The sequence below is a fragment of the Narcine bancroftii genome, chromosome 10, assembly GCF_036971445.1.
Source record: "Narcine bancroftii isolate sNarBan1 chromosome 10, sNarBan1.hap1, whole genome shotgun sequence".
Classification (NCBI taxonomy): Eukaryota; Metazoa; Chordata; class Chondrichthyes; order Torpediniformes; family Narcinidae; genus Narcine; species Narcine bancroftii.
In genome coordinates, this window is record NC_091478.1 from 27344006 (window position 1) to 27358919 (window position 14914).

At 45.1% G+C, this 14914-nt stretch overlaps 1 protein-coding gene across 2 annotated transcripts in view; it reads right to left on the reverse strand.

The window, feature by feature from the left end:
• crtac1b (cartilage acidic protein 1b) overlaps positions 1–5169 on the reverse strand; it is a 169718-nt gene extending 164549 nt beyond the window's left edge. For both annotated transcript variants that reach the window (XM_069900328.1, XM_069900330.1), the window contains exons 1-2: positions 5093–5169; positions 4317–4527 (exon numbers count right to left, since the gene is read on the reverse strand). In XM_069900328.1, coding sequence (XP_069756429.1) covers positions 4317–4507 — 191 coding nt within the window. In that variant the 5' untranslated portion in view covers positions 4508–4527; positions 5093–5169. The remainder of the gene's footprint in view (positions 1–4316; positions 4528–5092) is intronic.
• Positions 5170–14914: the final 9745 nt, after the last annotated feature.

Consider the following 14914-nt stretch of genomic DNA (forward strand, 5'->3'; position numbering starts at 1 on the left):
TTCGGAGAAGGGGCAAAGAAATGGCAAAGATACAAGATTGAGAAGTGCACCGTTGTGCATGTTGGAGGAGGAAATAAACAGGCAGATTGTTATTTGGATGAAGGGATGTGATGATATTGGAGAGAGGACAGAGAAGATTTACCAGGACAATTCCTGGAATGCAAGGGCTAACATATGCGGAACATTTATTAGCTCTTGGACTGTATTCGTTGGAGAATAGAAGAATGAGAGGGGATCTCAGAAACAATTCAAATACTAAAAAGATTGGAAGAAGAGATGTGAAAGTTTCCCTTGGCGGGTGAATCCAGGACAAGAGGGCATCGTCTTAGAATTAGAAGGTACCCATTTAAAACTGAGATAAGAAATTTCTTTAGCCAGAGGGTCATGGATTTGTGGAATTCATTGACACCTACGGTTATGGAGTTCCCATCATTTGTGGGGGGGGGGGGAAAGAAAGAGTTAAAGGAGGAGATTGATAGGTGTCTAATTAGTTAGGGTATCAAGGGATATGGGGGGGAAAAAAATCCAGAAATTGGAACTAGATGCAAGAACAGTTTAGCTTAGCAGAGCAGACTCAATAGGCCAAATGGCCTACTTCTGTTCCTTTATCTTGCAATCTTGTGAACTTCTTCACACAGAGTAGTGGGAGTGGGGAATGAGCTGCCAGCTGAAGTGGTGAATGTGGGCTCAATTTTCACATTTAAGTAAAGTTTGAACAGGTACATGGATGGGAGGGGTATGGCAGGATATGGACTGGGAGCAGGTTAGTGGGACTAGGCAGAATAGTTTAGCACACTATGATGTACAAGGTTCTCTTTGCCTCCACTCAATGGCCAACCATTATTCTCAAATCTACATCCACTACCCATATGCTTCCCCCTCCCCCCACACCACTGAATTCCCAGTTTCTGAATGAGAAGCAGGAAGATATAGGGTCTGTACTCTACAGATTACAGTATTAGGTCACTGGACTGTCTCACCTTCACAATGGATGTCCAATCCCTTTTTACCTCCATCCCCCACAAAGGTCTGAAAGCACTTCCTAGTCTTCTTCCTAGACTAAAACCCTACCAGTCACCTTCAACCACCACCCTCCTCCACCTGGCAGAAGTTGAAACAACTTATCCTTTAACTCTTCTTACTTGCTCCAAATTAAAGGAGTAGCTATGGGTCCCAGCTACACATGCCTGTTTGTGGAGCAATTCATGCTGCAGCATACATAGGCAAGGTCCCTCAACGCTTCCTCTGATACATCGATGACTATGTCAGGGCTGCCTCGTGCACCCATGATGAGCTTGTCAACTTCATTTCACGGCCAACTTCCACCCTGATCTCAAACTCACCCGGTCAATCTCCGACAACACTTTCACCTTCCTGGATCTCTCTGTCTCCATCTTGAGAGACAAGCTATCCACCAACATACATTACAAACCCACTAACTCCTTTGACTACACCTCCTCACACCCAGTCTCCTACAAGGATTCCAGCCTCTTCATTTAATTTCTTCATCTCCCAAGATGAGGTCTTCCAGTCCAGAGCTTCCAAAATGTCTGCCTTCTTCCACAAACCTGACTTCCCCTCCACCAACGTCAACTCAGCCCTCTCCCACATCTCCTCCATTTCCTGCTCATCTGCCCTGGATCCCTCATCCTCACCTACCAACTTCCACATCCAACACATTATCTGCCAGTACTACAGGATCCCTCCACCAGATACATTTTTCCCCTCTCCTCCTTTCGTAAGGTCCACTCCTGCCATGATTTCCCTCCCCACGTATCGCTGCTTGCCCCCGACACCTTCCCCTGTGGCCGCAGGAAGTGCAACACATATCCCTACATCTTCTCCCTCGCCACATTCCAGGCCTTTCAAGTGAATCGACACTTCACGTGAATATCCACAGGACTTATTGACTGCATCCGGCACTCCCTTTGTGACTCCTTCTCTACATTGGAGAGACGCGTCGCAAATTGGGATTTTGTTTTGCTGAGCACATCCACTCCCTCTGCTACAACAGAGACCTCCCAGTAACCAGCCATTTCAATTCTAAGTCACAGTCCCATATTCACATATCTGTCTATGGCCTTGCGCACTATCCCACCCACACCACCCGCAGATTGGAGAAACAACACCTGATTTTCCATCCGGGCACCCTCCAGCCAGATGGCATTAACATAGAGTTCTCTGCTTTCTGCTAACCTACTCACATTTTCCCCCCCTTCCCATTTACCCACCCATTCCTCCTCCCTTAATCACAGCTATCCCCTCCCTCCCTTCTCCACCTGTTATCTCCTGCCTTTGCCCCCTCCTCCCTCTTTCTCCCCCTGCCCCCCACCCTTTTGTTCGGACACCTGCCAACATTCTCGATGAAGGGCTCAAGCCCGAATTGTCGGTTATGTATTTTTACTGTTGCTACATAAAGAACAATGTTTGACCAGCTGAGTCTCTCCAACATTGCATTTTTACTTCAACCACAATATCTACCGATTTTTGTGATTTACTCAGGACACTGATCATTTCTGACTTGGCAAAAAGACTCACCATTGAAGCCCAAAAATAACAAACCAAATTTTGAAATTAAAATCTACTGCAAGCTGACAAGCCTAATCATTTTCTTGGTCTGAAAACAGGCATCTTAGATTAAACATCGCTTGCAGCTACATTATCACATCAATCCAAGATATTTCATTTAATGCTTCATACCAGCAGACGGACATTCACATACAAACTGAAGCAAATCACGTCAAAAATCTCTCTCCTGCCAGAAAGATTCACGGCATTTCAACCTCTCGAGAACCATCATGCCTGCAAAGCCTCCTGGATGATGACCTGGATTTGTCACATCCTCTTTCCCATTCACTTGCACAACAAATATTCCACCAGAACAGGCTCTTCCAACCCATCCTCGTATCCTACCACATACAGGATATGTACATTTTAAACAATGGTGCCCAGAATTTTCTTTTATATACAATGGATATATTGCAGTATTTGTTTAATGGACTTGGAGAGCAGTTTAGGGGGAGTCTCTACCCAGAGAATTGATGGGGAGAATTCAGGCCAAGTCGATATAGACTTGATGCAAAAGCATTCAGATACAGTTTGCAATCTCACTGAATTCTTGGCAAATTTTTGTCAATATGTTTTTTTTTTGGAGTTTAGTTTTTTTTTAATCTATTTAGTGGTTACAATGGCACTGCAGAAGTCTTGAACTGTTGTTGGGAGACAGTTTAGAGTTCTGTGTAAAAACAATGCTGGAGAAACTCAGCAGGTCAAACAGTGTTTTTTCTAGAGAACAGATAGATAACCAACGTTTTAGGCCAGAGACCACACCTTAATGAAGGGCTCAGGCCCAAAACATCGTTATCTTTGCTCTATGAAGGACACTGTTTGACCTGCTGAGTTTCTCCAGCGTTGTGTTTTTACCTCAACCACGGTGACTGCAGACTTGTGTTTACTTCCTTCAAATAATGTTGCAACTTGAACCAGAGGTTTGTTCCTCCCAGATACTTTCTTTTAATTTTTTAAGCTCCAGAAGTAACCCTAGAGATCAGCCTTCAACCAATCAACCATTTTCAAAAAGGAGAGAATAATAGATGTGACACGGAGAAAAAAAAAATCAGAAATAACAGTAGCTATGATCTCGGCAGATAGGTGGGGCAGAGGGTACGCACAAAAAGTGGCAAAAATAGAAACACAGGCAGGAAACAAATCCAAGGTTTTGAACCCAAGATCGCATACAGTGATATTCTGTTGTGCATTAAACAGGGTTATCGCTTACACCGTATTATTCTTTAAAAGGGAATCATTTACACTAGCCCACACGGTTGTCTTTCATGAGCACATCTCACACAACTCATGCATTTCTACACATTGGAATCTCTCTTGTACATAAACCAGATGCACTGAAAACAGGCCCTTCAGCCCTTCCATCCTGTGCCAAACTATTATTCTGCCGAGACCCATTGACCTTCACCAAAGCCCTCCATGGACCTGCTTAAATTTTTCTTCATTGTTGAAATTGACCCCACATTCTCCCCATCAATTCTCTGGGTAGAGACTCCCCCTAAACTGCTCCCCTTTCATCCTTAACCCATGTCTCACCTACCCTCAGCAGAAAAAGCTTGCCTGCATTTATTGTCTATGCCCCTCATAATTTTCTATCCTTCTAGCAAATCTTCCCTCAGTACTCTAGGACAGGAGAAACATGGAAAGTGTCACATACATTTTCACGCACTGTGCCTCGGAAGTTCTTCCAGCCATTTAAAGGTACAACGGTGAGAGATGGGCACTGCTGCCCACTCCACCCACACACTTACCCGGCCACCACGAGCTCCAGGCGTCCATCGCCGTCCACATCGGTTACGGCCACTCCGTAGTTCAGCTGGGTCGGGTTGTGGTCGTAGTCGGGGGGAAGCAGAGAGCGCGCCGCAGCGGCGAACATGGGCTCGGCTCCGAGCGAGCTGCCGGGCTGGAGCAGGGCGAAGACGGCGAGGAGGACGGGCAGCATCGCGGCGTGCTTGAGGCGAGCTGTACACACACACACGGGGCGGGGGGGATGGACAGGGGTTAGCAGCCACAAACTCAGCGCCCTGGTTCCCTCGGCAGCGCCCGTCCCACCAGGTCTCAGTCCCCAGGCTTGGGCAAGGATTCCAAACTTCTCCGGGGTCAACTTCAGCTCAGGGGTGGGGGCTGCTGCTGCATTGCCCCGACTCCTGGCACATCCAGCACCAGAGAGGCTGGGGGCGTCAAAATCCACGTTAAATCTCCATGTTAATAATGAGTAAACAATTTTATCTGTTTTATCAATAGTTTACCTTTATCAATTTTTAAATATTTAACAATTTTTGAATCAAATTAAATATTTTAATTAACAATTTTAATTTTTATAGCTGTTTAAATATTTTTATCATTTTTAGATTTTTTTATAAGTAGAAATAATTTAAAATCAATTTATGTCCATTTTTATTAAGTTTTTAAATTCCTTTTTTCATCCATTTCTCTATCAAATTTTTTCTCGTTATTTTTAAACAATTCTTTGACACGAACTTTCTTGGTGCGGGGTTTGGGAGTGGGGAAGGCGCGGGACGTTTACCAGCGTGCAATAGCCAGCGCTCCAGCCCGTGCACCGCTCCCGCTCGGCGGCCAGCCCTCGCCGCGGCTTATCTCTCCTCTCCAGGTACATTGTCCTTATGCGAGCCCTTACATGATGCGGCGTCCAATCACAGCGCGCCCTCCCACCTCACCGCCGCCCCCTAACCCGCTCTGCTCCAATCGGCGGGAACCGGTGGGCGTGACGTCCGTTGATGGGCATCTGTTGCCGAAGCACGGGAGGATTCCAGGGATTCGGGCGGGGATGGGGGCTGTGCTGTCTGGTGTGTGTCCGGTTGCAGCGAGGAGGGAGCTGAACATCAGTCCTCAATGCCTCCCTGGCTTCATGGGAGAGCCGCACTTCCTCACATCAATGTGACAGTGCCATCGTCTCCAACACAAACCTAACCCCTTCCTCAAGTACACAAGGGCGGTGCGACCAACGAAGCCATCCGTTGGAGAGGTTGTCTAAACATTCACCCCTCGAATAAAAATTCACCCCTGTAATAAACATTCACCCCACACAATAAACATTCGCCCCCTCTGCAAATAACATTCACTCCCCCCCCAAATATTCACCCTCTCCACCATAAACATTCACCCCTACCTTAACCATTCACCCCATCCTAAATATTCATCCCCCCTCACCCCTCCACTACTGTGCCTGCAGTGTGTACCAGTTCCATAATACCAAAAAGGACGAGGGTAGCAGGTGCAGAGGACACCCCCGAAGTCACACACCACCTTGTCTGGACCTTCACTGTCACTGGGTCTACATTCTGGAATAGCCCCAGCACCACCATGGGAGCATATTCATCAGGACGATGGCAGCGCATCAAGAAAGTGGCTCACCCTCATCTTCAGGGGGCAGTGAGGGATATCATTTATGCCCTGCCACAGCTTTTGGGTATCCTTCATTGTTTCCATCTTTTCCAGAATCTCCACTTCACCCAGGAGATGATCTGAGACATCTGAAAGTTGCCACAATGCCACACCCTCTTCACTCTGCACCCAGCATCCAAAGCCAGAGCACTGATGGCTTCTACAGAGGTTCAAATACTGAAGCAATGGTCACAGAGTGTTGAAGGAACTCAGCCAGTCAGGCAGAATCTGTGGAAGGCAATAGACAGCCGACATTTCAGACTAAAGCACTTCAATAAATGGGATGGACAACCCTAAGCCCTGTGCATCAGATAGGACAGTGCTTCAGGGATGTTTTGGCAGAGTGGCCAATTGATTGGAAACAAAGCCCTTTTACCTCCTTCCTGCCGCCATGTGAGATGAAGTACAGCCAGCATCCACGCAAAGGTAAACATGAATTGCTTTAGTGCCTTTTTGGGCCACAGAGCTTCCCATCCAATGAACTACCTTGAGATATTTGTTGTCACCCAGCCTGCGCCTGGTTTCACTAATGCGGAGGAAGTCTGAGGGTACACCAAATATGGCAGATTAGGTTAGACAAGGTGCAGGTAAAGCTTGAAGGTCTGTTTGTGGCCCTGGATGGAGATTCAGAGAACAACCCACACTTTCCAGGTATCAGCGCATCCTTGAGATTGCTCCAGAATGAGGGAGGGTTTGATGCTTGGGATTCTACATGGGACTAGTGCCCAGATCCTTCTAAATTGCTGCAGGAATGATCACTCAGTTGAGTTGCTCAACCACGTCATCTACAAATTTGCTGATAATACCAGGGTAGTGGGTTGTATAAAAATAGACAATGAGTCTGCATACAGGAGGGAGATTGAAAACATGGCTGATTGGTGCATTAACAACAACTTCACACTCAATGCCATCAAAAGCAAGGAGCTTTTGGATAGAAAATAGAAGATCTACGATCCAGTGATCATTGGGGGATCAGAGGTGGAGAGGGTGAGCAAATTTAAATTCCTCGGAGTTTCTCTATCTCAGAGGATCTTTCCTGGACCCAACATACTAATGCCATCATGAAGAAAGCACATCAGTGCCTATATTTTCTCAGGAGTTTGTGGAGGTTTGATATGACATTAGAAACCCTGATAACAAATGTGTGGTGGAAAATGTGCTGACTGGCTGCATCACAGTCTGTTATGGGACACCAATACCCTTGAGTGGAAAGCCCTCCAAAAGGTAGTGGACACACCCCAGGACACCACAGATAAAATCTACAGGGAACACTGCCATCGGAGAGCAGCAGCAATCATCAAGGACCCACATCACCCAGAAACACGCTCTGTTCTCGCTGCTGCCATCAGGAAAGAGGTATAGAGGCCACAAGACTTGCAAGACTTGCACCACTGGGTTCAGGAACAGCTGCTACCCCTCCACCATCAAGTACACAAGGGCGGTGGACATCTCTCAACAACAAACTCAATCAGGGGCTCATTTAAAGGACTTTTACTTTGCACATTATTCATAACTGAATATTTTTCTGTATTTGCACAATAAGATTGTTTACAATTCTTTCTTTGTTTACCTTTCTCTCTTTTGAATCTGTATCTTTTTCTTGAATACAGTTAACACAACTAATAATTGGTAATTCTGGCTGACCCACAGGAAAAAGAATCTCAGGGTTGTATGTGATGTCACATGGGTACTCTAACAGTAAATCTGAACTGGAACTTGTTCCTTAGAGGCACGTATTTATACCAGGAGTTATTTGTTCTGATCTCTGAGCAGCAACTGCTGCAGATTTGCTTGATTCAAATCCTCAGTCCTGCGTAATTTATCAGCTTCCATTCTTCAACTCAGAGAGGAACATTGAGAGGCAAGGTCAGACCCAATGGATCTGCCACTGGTGAGATGCTGAGGAATTGAAAGAAAACAATAGCTATAGAAGAACAGAGATTTTAATAGAAGCTGTGAGGCATTCATTATTTATTAGTTTTTCAGATGGTTGCACGGGTTAGTATTGCTGGAAAATATTTTAGCTTTATTTATTTTCTTGCTTGGTGTTCAATAAATTGGTTTGGCACCGAATGTGTGCAAAAAGGCTGGTCTTTTTTTGGACTTGCATTGTGAACGGTTTACAAAGGTTCCTAGACAGGTTCAGGACTGATCAGAATAAAGCAGTGTGAAGAGCAGATTGTTCATTAATTTCCCCGAGCTCACTAGGAATATGGAGCAGACCTATGGATCCATGCACGAGGCTGGTCCACTTCGAACGAAAGAGAATAAGGGCATGAGGACTAGGAGCGGGAGTTGGCCATCTGGTCCATTGATCCTGTTGCGCCGTTCATTAAAATCAAGGTTGATCTGGCACTGGACTCAGCTCCACTTACCTGTCTGTTTTCCATAACCCTAGTTTCCGTATTCTTCAAAAATCCATCTATCTGAGTCATAAAATATATTCAATTCAGCCTCTACTGCTTCCCCGGGCAGCAAATTCCACAGACTCACCACTCTCTGGGAAAAGCAGCTCTCATCTCTGTCTTAAATCCACTCCCTTAAATCTTGAGGCAATGTTCCCTAGTTCTAGTCCAATCAACCAGTGGAAAAAACTTCCCTGCTTCTCATATTTATTCATTTCACAATTTTATATCAGTGATTTTCAAATTTTTTCTTCCCATTCACATACCACCTTAAGTATTCCCTATGCCATAGTTGCCTGTGATTAGTAAGAGATTGCTGAAGATGGTATGTAAGGGGAAAGAAAAAGTTTGAAAACCTCTGTTCTATATGCTTCTATAAGACCCCACTTCGTCCTTCTAAACTCCAATGAGTACAGTCCCAGGTGGCTCAATCACTCCTCACAATTTTGCCTAACGTTTTCATCTCTGGTGAATCTCCTCTGCATCGTTTCCAAACCCACTCTATTCTTTCTCAAATAAGATCAGAAGTGCAGATTTTTGATAAATGGGAAATATTAAACTGATATCCACACCATCCTGGACAAAGCCACCCACTTGATCAACACCTCACCCATCCCCTTCATCTATCACCCTAACTGCCCGCTCCCTTCCTCCACCACTGGCTGGCACACCATGGTGGAGCACTGCACCATCTGAACAAAGCAACTGATTTCCTCCAACATTCTCCATCAGCCCCATCGAGAGGAAGGCAGCGGGTGAATGGGAACCATCCCCTGAAGGTCCCCCTCCAACTCCCACACCATCCCGACTTGGAAACATCTCGCCGCTCCCTCCTCATTGAATGGGTCTACACCCTGGAATGCAGACGGGGGTGTGATCTCTCGAGTATTGCCTTTCTATGTTTCTAGTTGGTTTGTCAGATGGGACAATCTCTATTTAGTTCTTTCTGGATCCTCATGCACCTATATTGTCCACGGTCTTGTTCCTTTGATTCAAGTCTCTCTGTAGATCTTTTTTCTTTTACTTGCACTATTTTTATTTTGAAGGTGGTTTATAGAAATGTTTGCACCGTGACGTTGCTGTAAAACAATGAACCATGACATGTTCATGAGAATAAATTCTGATCCTGAGATGCTCCCTCTTTATATTGGGAAACTTGGATATGTGACTGTCTCCACCTTCATCCAAGTCATGTTATAGATGTTGGGAAGAGTTAAGTCCAACAGAAAACATGTGGACATCTCTCGGTACATTCTGCTGACCATTCTGTGTCTCTTCTCTTTGCTCCCTTCCACGCAAACAATCACCTAACATCCTCTCTTCTCCTGCTCCGATTCAATGAGCTTCAACTTCTGCTGACTACCTTTTGCCAGGGACTTTGTTCATTAGCTTACTGCGTCCCTCTGGTGAGCATTGATTGGCTTTCCCTGCTCATTGCCTCTGTAAAACTATTCACTCAGGTCTGTGTCTCACAAACTATCCTTTAGAGAGTGACATCACTAGAAATGGTGTCACCCCGTGCGGTAACTCATGGTGTCACCGCCACATTTTTATGAAAAATAATCAATTTCTGCTGAAACACTGCATAAAGGGATTATAGACGGTCATTTTAGTGTGACCCCCTCTGATGGGGTCACCCGGTGAGGTTCACACCTCCCATACCAGGGCCTTTAGATCAGCCATTATCAACCTTTTTTTTCAGCTACGACCCCACACCCCCTCAGGATGCTGCTCAAAGTTTATGGGCCCCCTTCCCTATGAGGTAGTCAAGTTTTGGTTTACATAAAATCACAAAAAATATTTATAAAATCACAAAAAAAATTTATGTAACATGAGATGAAAAAAAAACACAAGGCTATTACGGCTGAGGCCCCTTTGACAATGGCTGCCACGGAGTCTTCGGAAGAGTGCTGTGAGATCTCTTCAGTGGTCCTCTTGTCTTGCGTTCTCAGGCAGGCAAGTCTTCAGGGCTGAGGGTGAGGTTCAACGAACAGACAACTTTGGAAATACTCTGCCGTTAATGACGCAACTGTGTGAAGTCCAACGGAGCTCATGTTTCCGGACAAAGACCTTTCATCAGTTCATTCAAATGCTGTCATTCCTGACAGTGTAGCACTCCCTCAGTTCTGCATTGAGGTTCTGCTCACAGTAACTTTTGTGGAAGCTCTGTCAACTTGAAAGCATAAATAATTATTGGAAATATAATTTTCCATTAGTGAGGCCTTCAAAAATAATGGTAGGCATTTTGAGGGAACCTAAATGAGGGAGATCAATTTGGACACAATTACTTTTATAAATGGGAAATATTAAACTGATATTCAATTATCAATCCAAAATATTAATGTCTTCACTCTTCACAGCTGCTGCTTGGCCTTCTGAGATTTCCCAGCATTCTTTGTTTATTCTTTCGTAAACCGTATCTTTGAATTATATGAGATATTCTTGATGATTGGAAAATTCAAGCATCGCGGAGACTGGAAACGAAAGGAATTTTGCAAATATTCAGTGGATCTCCAAACCTCTCTGAGTTCTGATGATAGGATGATGAAATGAAGCTCTGGCGCCACCCCTTTCTCCTCCGCTCCATACTGGCCAGTTGCTATGGCACCCACGAGGATGAGACCAACGGTCGATTGGGAAATGTTCGATGTTCTGTGTTCTAAAAGATTGTCCAGCTTTTACCTTGATGTCGCCAGAAAGCTGACAAATATACTTGAGTGATTGAAGTGTGAAGGAAGTTAGTTAAAGTTGATCTTGCGATGGAACTTTGCTGATATTTTCTAGCTGGGAACGATAACTCCAGAACAGAATCAGAGTCATAACCAGAATTTATTGTCATGAATGTGTCACAAAATGTGTTGTTTTGTGGCATTACAGGTGCAAATGTTGCTATAAATGACATTTTAAAAATAAATTAGGGGAAAAGGAGAGAAAGTGAGGTTGTGTCTGTGGTTCGTTGTCCGTTCAGAAATCTGATGGCAGAGGGCTATAAGCTATTTTTGAACCGTTGGGTGTTGGGTGTTCATCTTCAAGTTCCTGCACCTCCTTCCTAATGGTAGCAGAGTGAAGAGGGCATGGGTTAGGTGGTGGTGGTCCTTGAGGATAGAGGCTGCTTTCTTAAGACACCACCTCTTGTAGATGTCCTTAATGGAGTGAAGACTGGTGGCTGTGATGGCGCTGGCCGAGTTCACAACTCTCAGTAGCCTGTTCCTGTCCTGTGCATTGGCACCTCCATACCAGACAGTGATGCAACTAGTCAGAATGCTCTCCCCATTACACCTGTAGAAATTTGCAATCTAGCTTGCTACAATCAGTGAGAGTGTGGCACAGGTCCCAACTGTCCCAAGGGAAGTGTCAGACTGATCTGCTTCATTGTCAATTACTCAGTATCTTGTGATAAAAGAGCCCGTCCAGCCTTGCACAATCATCTCAAGGTAATTGAAACATGTTCAAATAAAATGTAAGTTTCTTATTTTATATTTTCTTATACCTCCTTCTTAAAAGGAGGTAATTTTGGACAGCTGGTGATCCCAGCTTTCATTACTTTTCCCATCCTCTTCTCCCCAAATTCCCATGCACAGAAACCTGTGTTACAATGTTGCTTTGGTATGGGGGACACCTCTACCCCCAAGCACAAAACCCTGAAAAAGTTAGTGGACACAGCATAGGAGATTACAGGCAAAACTCTCCCCACAATCGAGAACATCTAAAGGGAGCACTGCTGTCAGATGGCAGCAGCGATCATCAAGGATCCACCCCACCCAGCACACGCTCTGTTCTCGCTGCTGCCATCAGGAAAGAGGTATAGATGCTACACGTCTCACACCACAATCCACCAGGTTCAGGAACAGCTGCTACCCCTCCACTATCAGACTCCTCAACAATAAACTCAATCAGGGACTCATTTAAGGACTCTTACTGTTGCACTTTATTGATTTCCTTTTTACTTCTCTCTGTATTGCACAGTCAGTTTGTTTACATTTCTTTTTTTGTTTACATGTGTTCATTGAGTCTGGTTCCGTGGACATTTACCCCTCCATAAATCTTCGTCCGCGAAGCCAAGCCAAAGATTGCACCGAGACAGAGATGCACCAAAGAAGAGGTACAAGGACTGCCTAAAGAAATCTCTTGGTGCCTGCCACATTGACCACCGCCAGTGGGCTGATATCGCCTCAAACCGTGCATCTTGGCGCCTCACAGTTTGGCGAGCAGCAACCTCTTTGGAAAAAGACTGCAGAGCCCACCTCACTGACAAAAGACAAAGGATGAAAAACCCAACACCCAACCCCAACCAACCAATTTTCCCTTGCAACGGCTGCAACCGTGTCTGCCTGTCTCGCATCGGACTTGTCAGCCACAAACGAGCCTGCAGCTGACATTACCCCTCCATAAATCTTCGTCCACGAAGCCAAGCCAAAGAAAAAATGTGGTAATTCTGCCTTGCCCACAGGAAAAGGAATCTCAGGGTTTTATGTGTTTTCGTGTATGTTCTCTGACAATAAATCTGAATCTGAAATCTGATTCTACTCCACACCTACTCATTGGGGAGAATTCACAGCAGCCAATTCACCCATCAACCTACACGTCTTTGAGCCCCCAAAGGAATTCCACATGGTTACAAGAACATAAGAAGGTAGGAGCTGGAGTAGGCCAGTGGGCCCCTCAAGGGGAAACATTCAAACACCCTGACAGACAGCTCTGGAGGTCTGAATCAAAGTAAAAACACAAATGCTGGAGAAACTCAGCAGGTCAAACCGTGTCTTTATATAGCAAAGGTAAAGGTACAGAACCAATGTTTTGGGCTTGAGCCTTTCATCAATGTGTGAGGTATGTAGTTAGGTGCCCAAACTCAAGCCTGAAACATGTCATTTATGTATTTCTCTTTGCTATAGAAAGGCCACGGTATGACCTGCTGAGTTTCTCCAGCATTGTGTTTTTACTTCAACCGCGGTGTCTACAGACCTTCGTGTTTTACTTTGGTCCATATTAAACCTCAGGTACCTGGAACTATGTGGCAGCAGCTCTATTAGGTACACTGCTGTGCTGCCCCGAACCCCAGGGGACTACAATCTTGATCAGAGAGGATGCTATTAAAGATTACCTTAAAAAAAGATGAGATTGAGAGTTAGAACATAGACCCTTCAGCCCACAAGTTAGTGCCAACCTACATAAACCAACTCCACAACAATCTAACCCTTCCCTCCCTCACACCCATGCCCCTTTTTTTTACATCCATGCCCCTATGGTACCACTCCACCATCATCCCAGGCAATGCATTCCAGGCACCCACCATTCTCTGTGTAAAATACACCCTTGATGTCTCCCCTAAATTTTCCTCCACTCTCCTTAAACAGGGACATCCTCTGGTGTTTGTTATTGTCGCCCCAGGAAGAAGTCGCTGGCTGTCCACCCTATCTTTGCACCTCATAATCTTTTACACCTCTGCCAAGTCTCGTTCATTCTTCACTGCTCCAAGGGGAAATTCCCCAGCTTGGTCGACCTTGCTTCATAAAGATTTAGGAAGGGGATTGCTGAATTTGGAGCCACGGTGGGCAGAGGGCAAAGTTAACCAGTTCTGATGATCAGTATGGAGATTTCCATTCCTTTCACCCCTGCTAGTAAGAGAAGGCATGGCCACCAGTAATGGAGGAATTAACTGACGGATGCTTCAAGAGTTGTAGGAGTGGGTGGGTTACAGAGAGTAGGGGTCATCGAGTCACACAGCATGCAACAGGCCTTTCAGTCCATTTTGTCCTTGCTGATCAAGATGGCAATCTAGGCAAGTTCCATTTGGTCCATATCATTCTAAACCCTTATATATCTGTCCAAATGTCCTTTGAATGTTGTAACTGTCCCCGTTGTCCCAGCTTCCTCCAGCAGCTCGTCCCAGATATGGACCACCCTCTGAGTGAAAACGTTGACCCTCAGGTCCCTCTGAAATCCCTCTAATCTCACCTTAAACCCTTGCCCTCTATAGTTCAAGGATTGTCTACCCTGGGAAAAAAGACTGAGCATTCACTCACTCAGTGCCCCTCATGGTTTTATAAACCCATACAAGGCCACCCCTCAGCCTCCTCTGATCCAGTGTCAAAAGACTAAAGGAGCATCTAGCTGTATCATTAAAGATGAGAAAATATATCTCGCCTCTCCCTCGAACCCAAGCCCATCTGTCCCACAATATCCTGGTGAACCTCCTCTGCACCCTCTCCAACTTAATGACATCCAGGTAGGGAACAAGGTCATGCTCCATTTGAAAACCCAATTCACATCCTGTTTGGCTTTTATCTCAAAATGAGGGCAAGATCATTCAGTTCACGAAGAGACTGCAATAGAAAACATGCCTGAAAGACGTACATATAAAATTAATTCTTTGCGCTTTTGTGCCCCAATGATTTTAGAATCATTAAGTAGTTAACACAAGCCATCCTTTCTCAATTAAAATTCTGTCAAGGGTGTGATTTATGGTACATTTGCAGAGTTATTTTGCAGTGAATAGCTTTCATTGCGGATAGGTGAGATTTGTTTTATGAGTGAGCTGT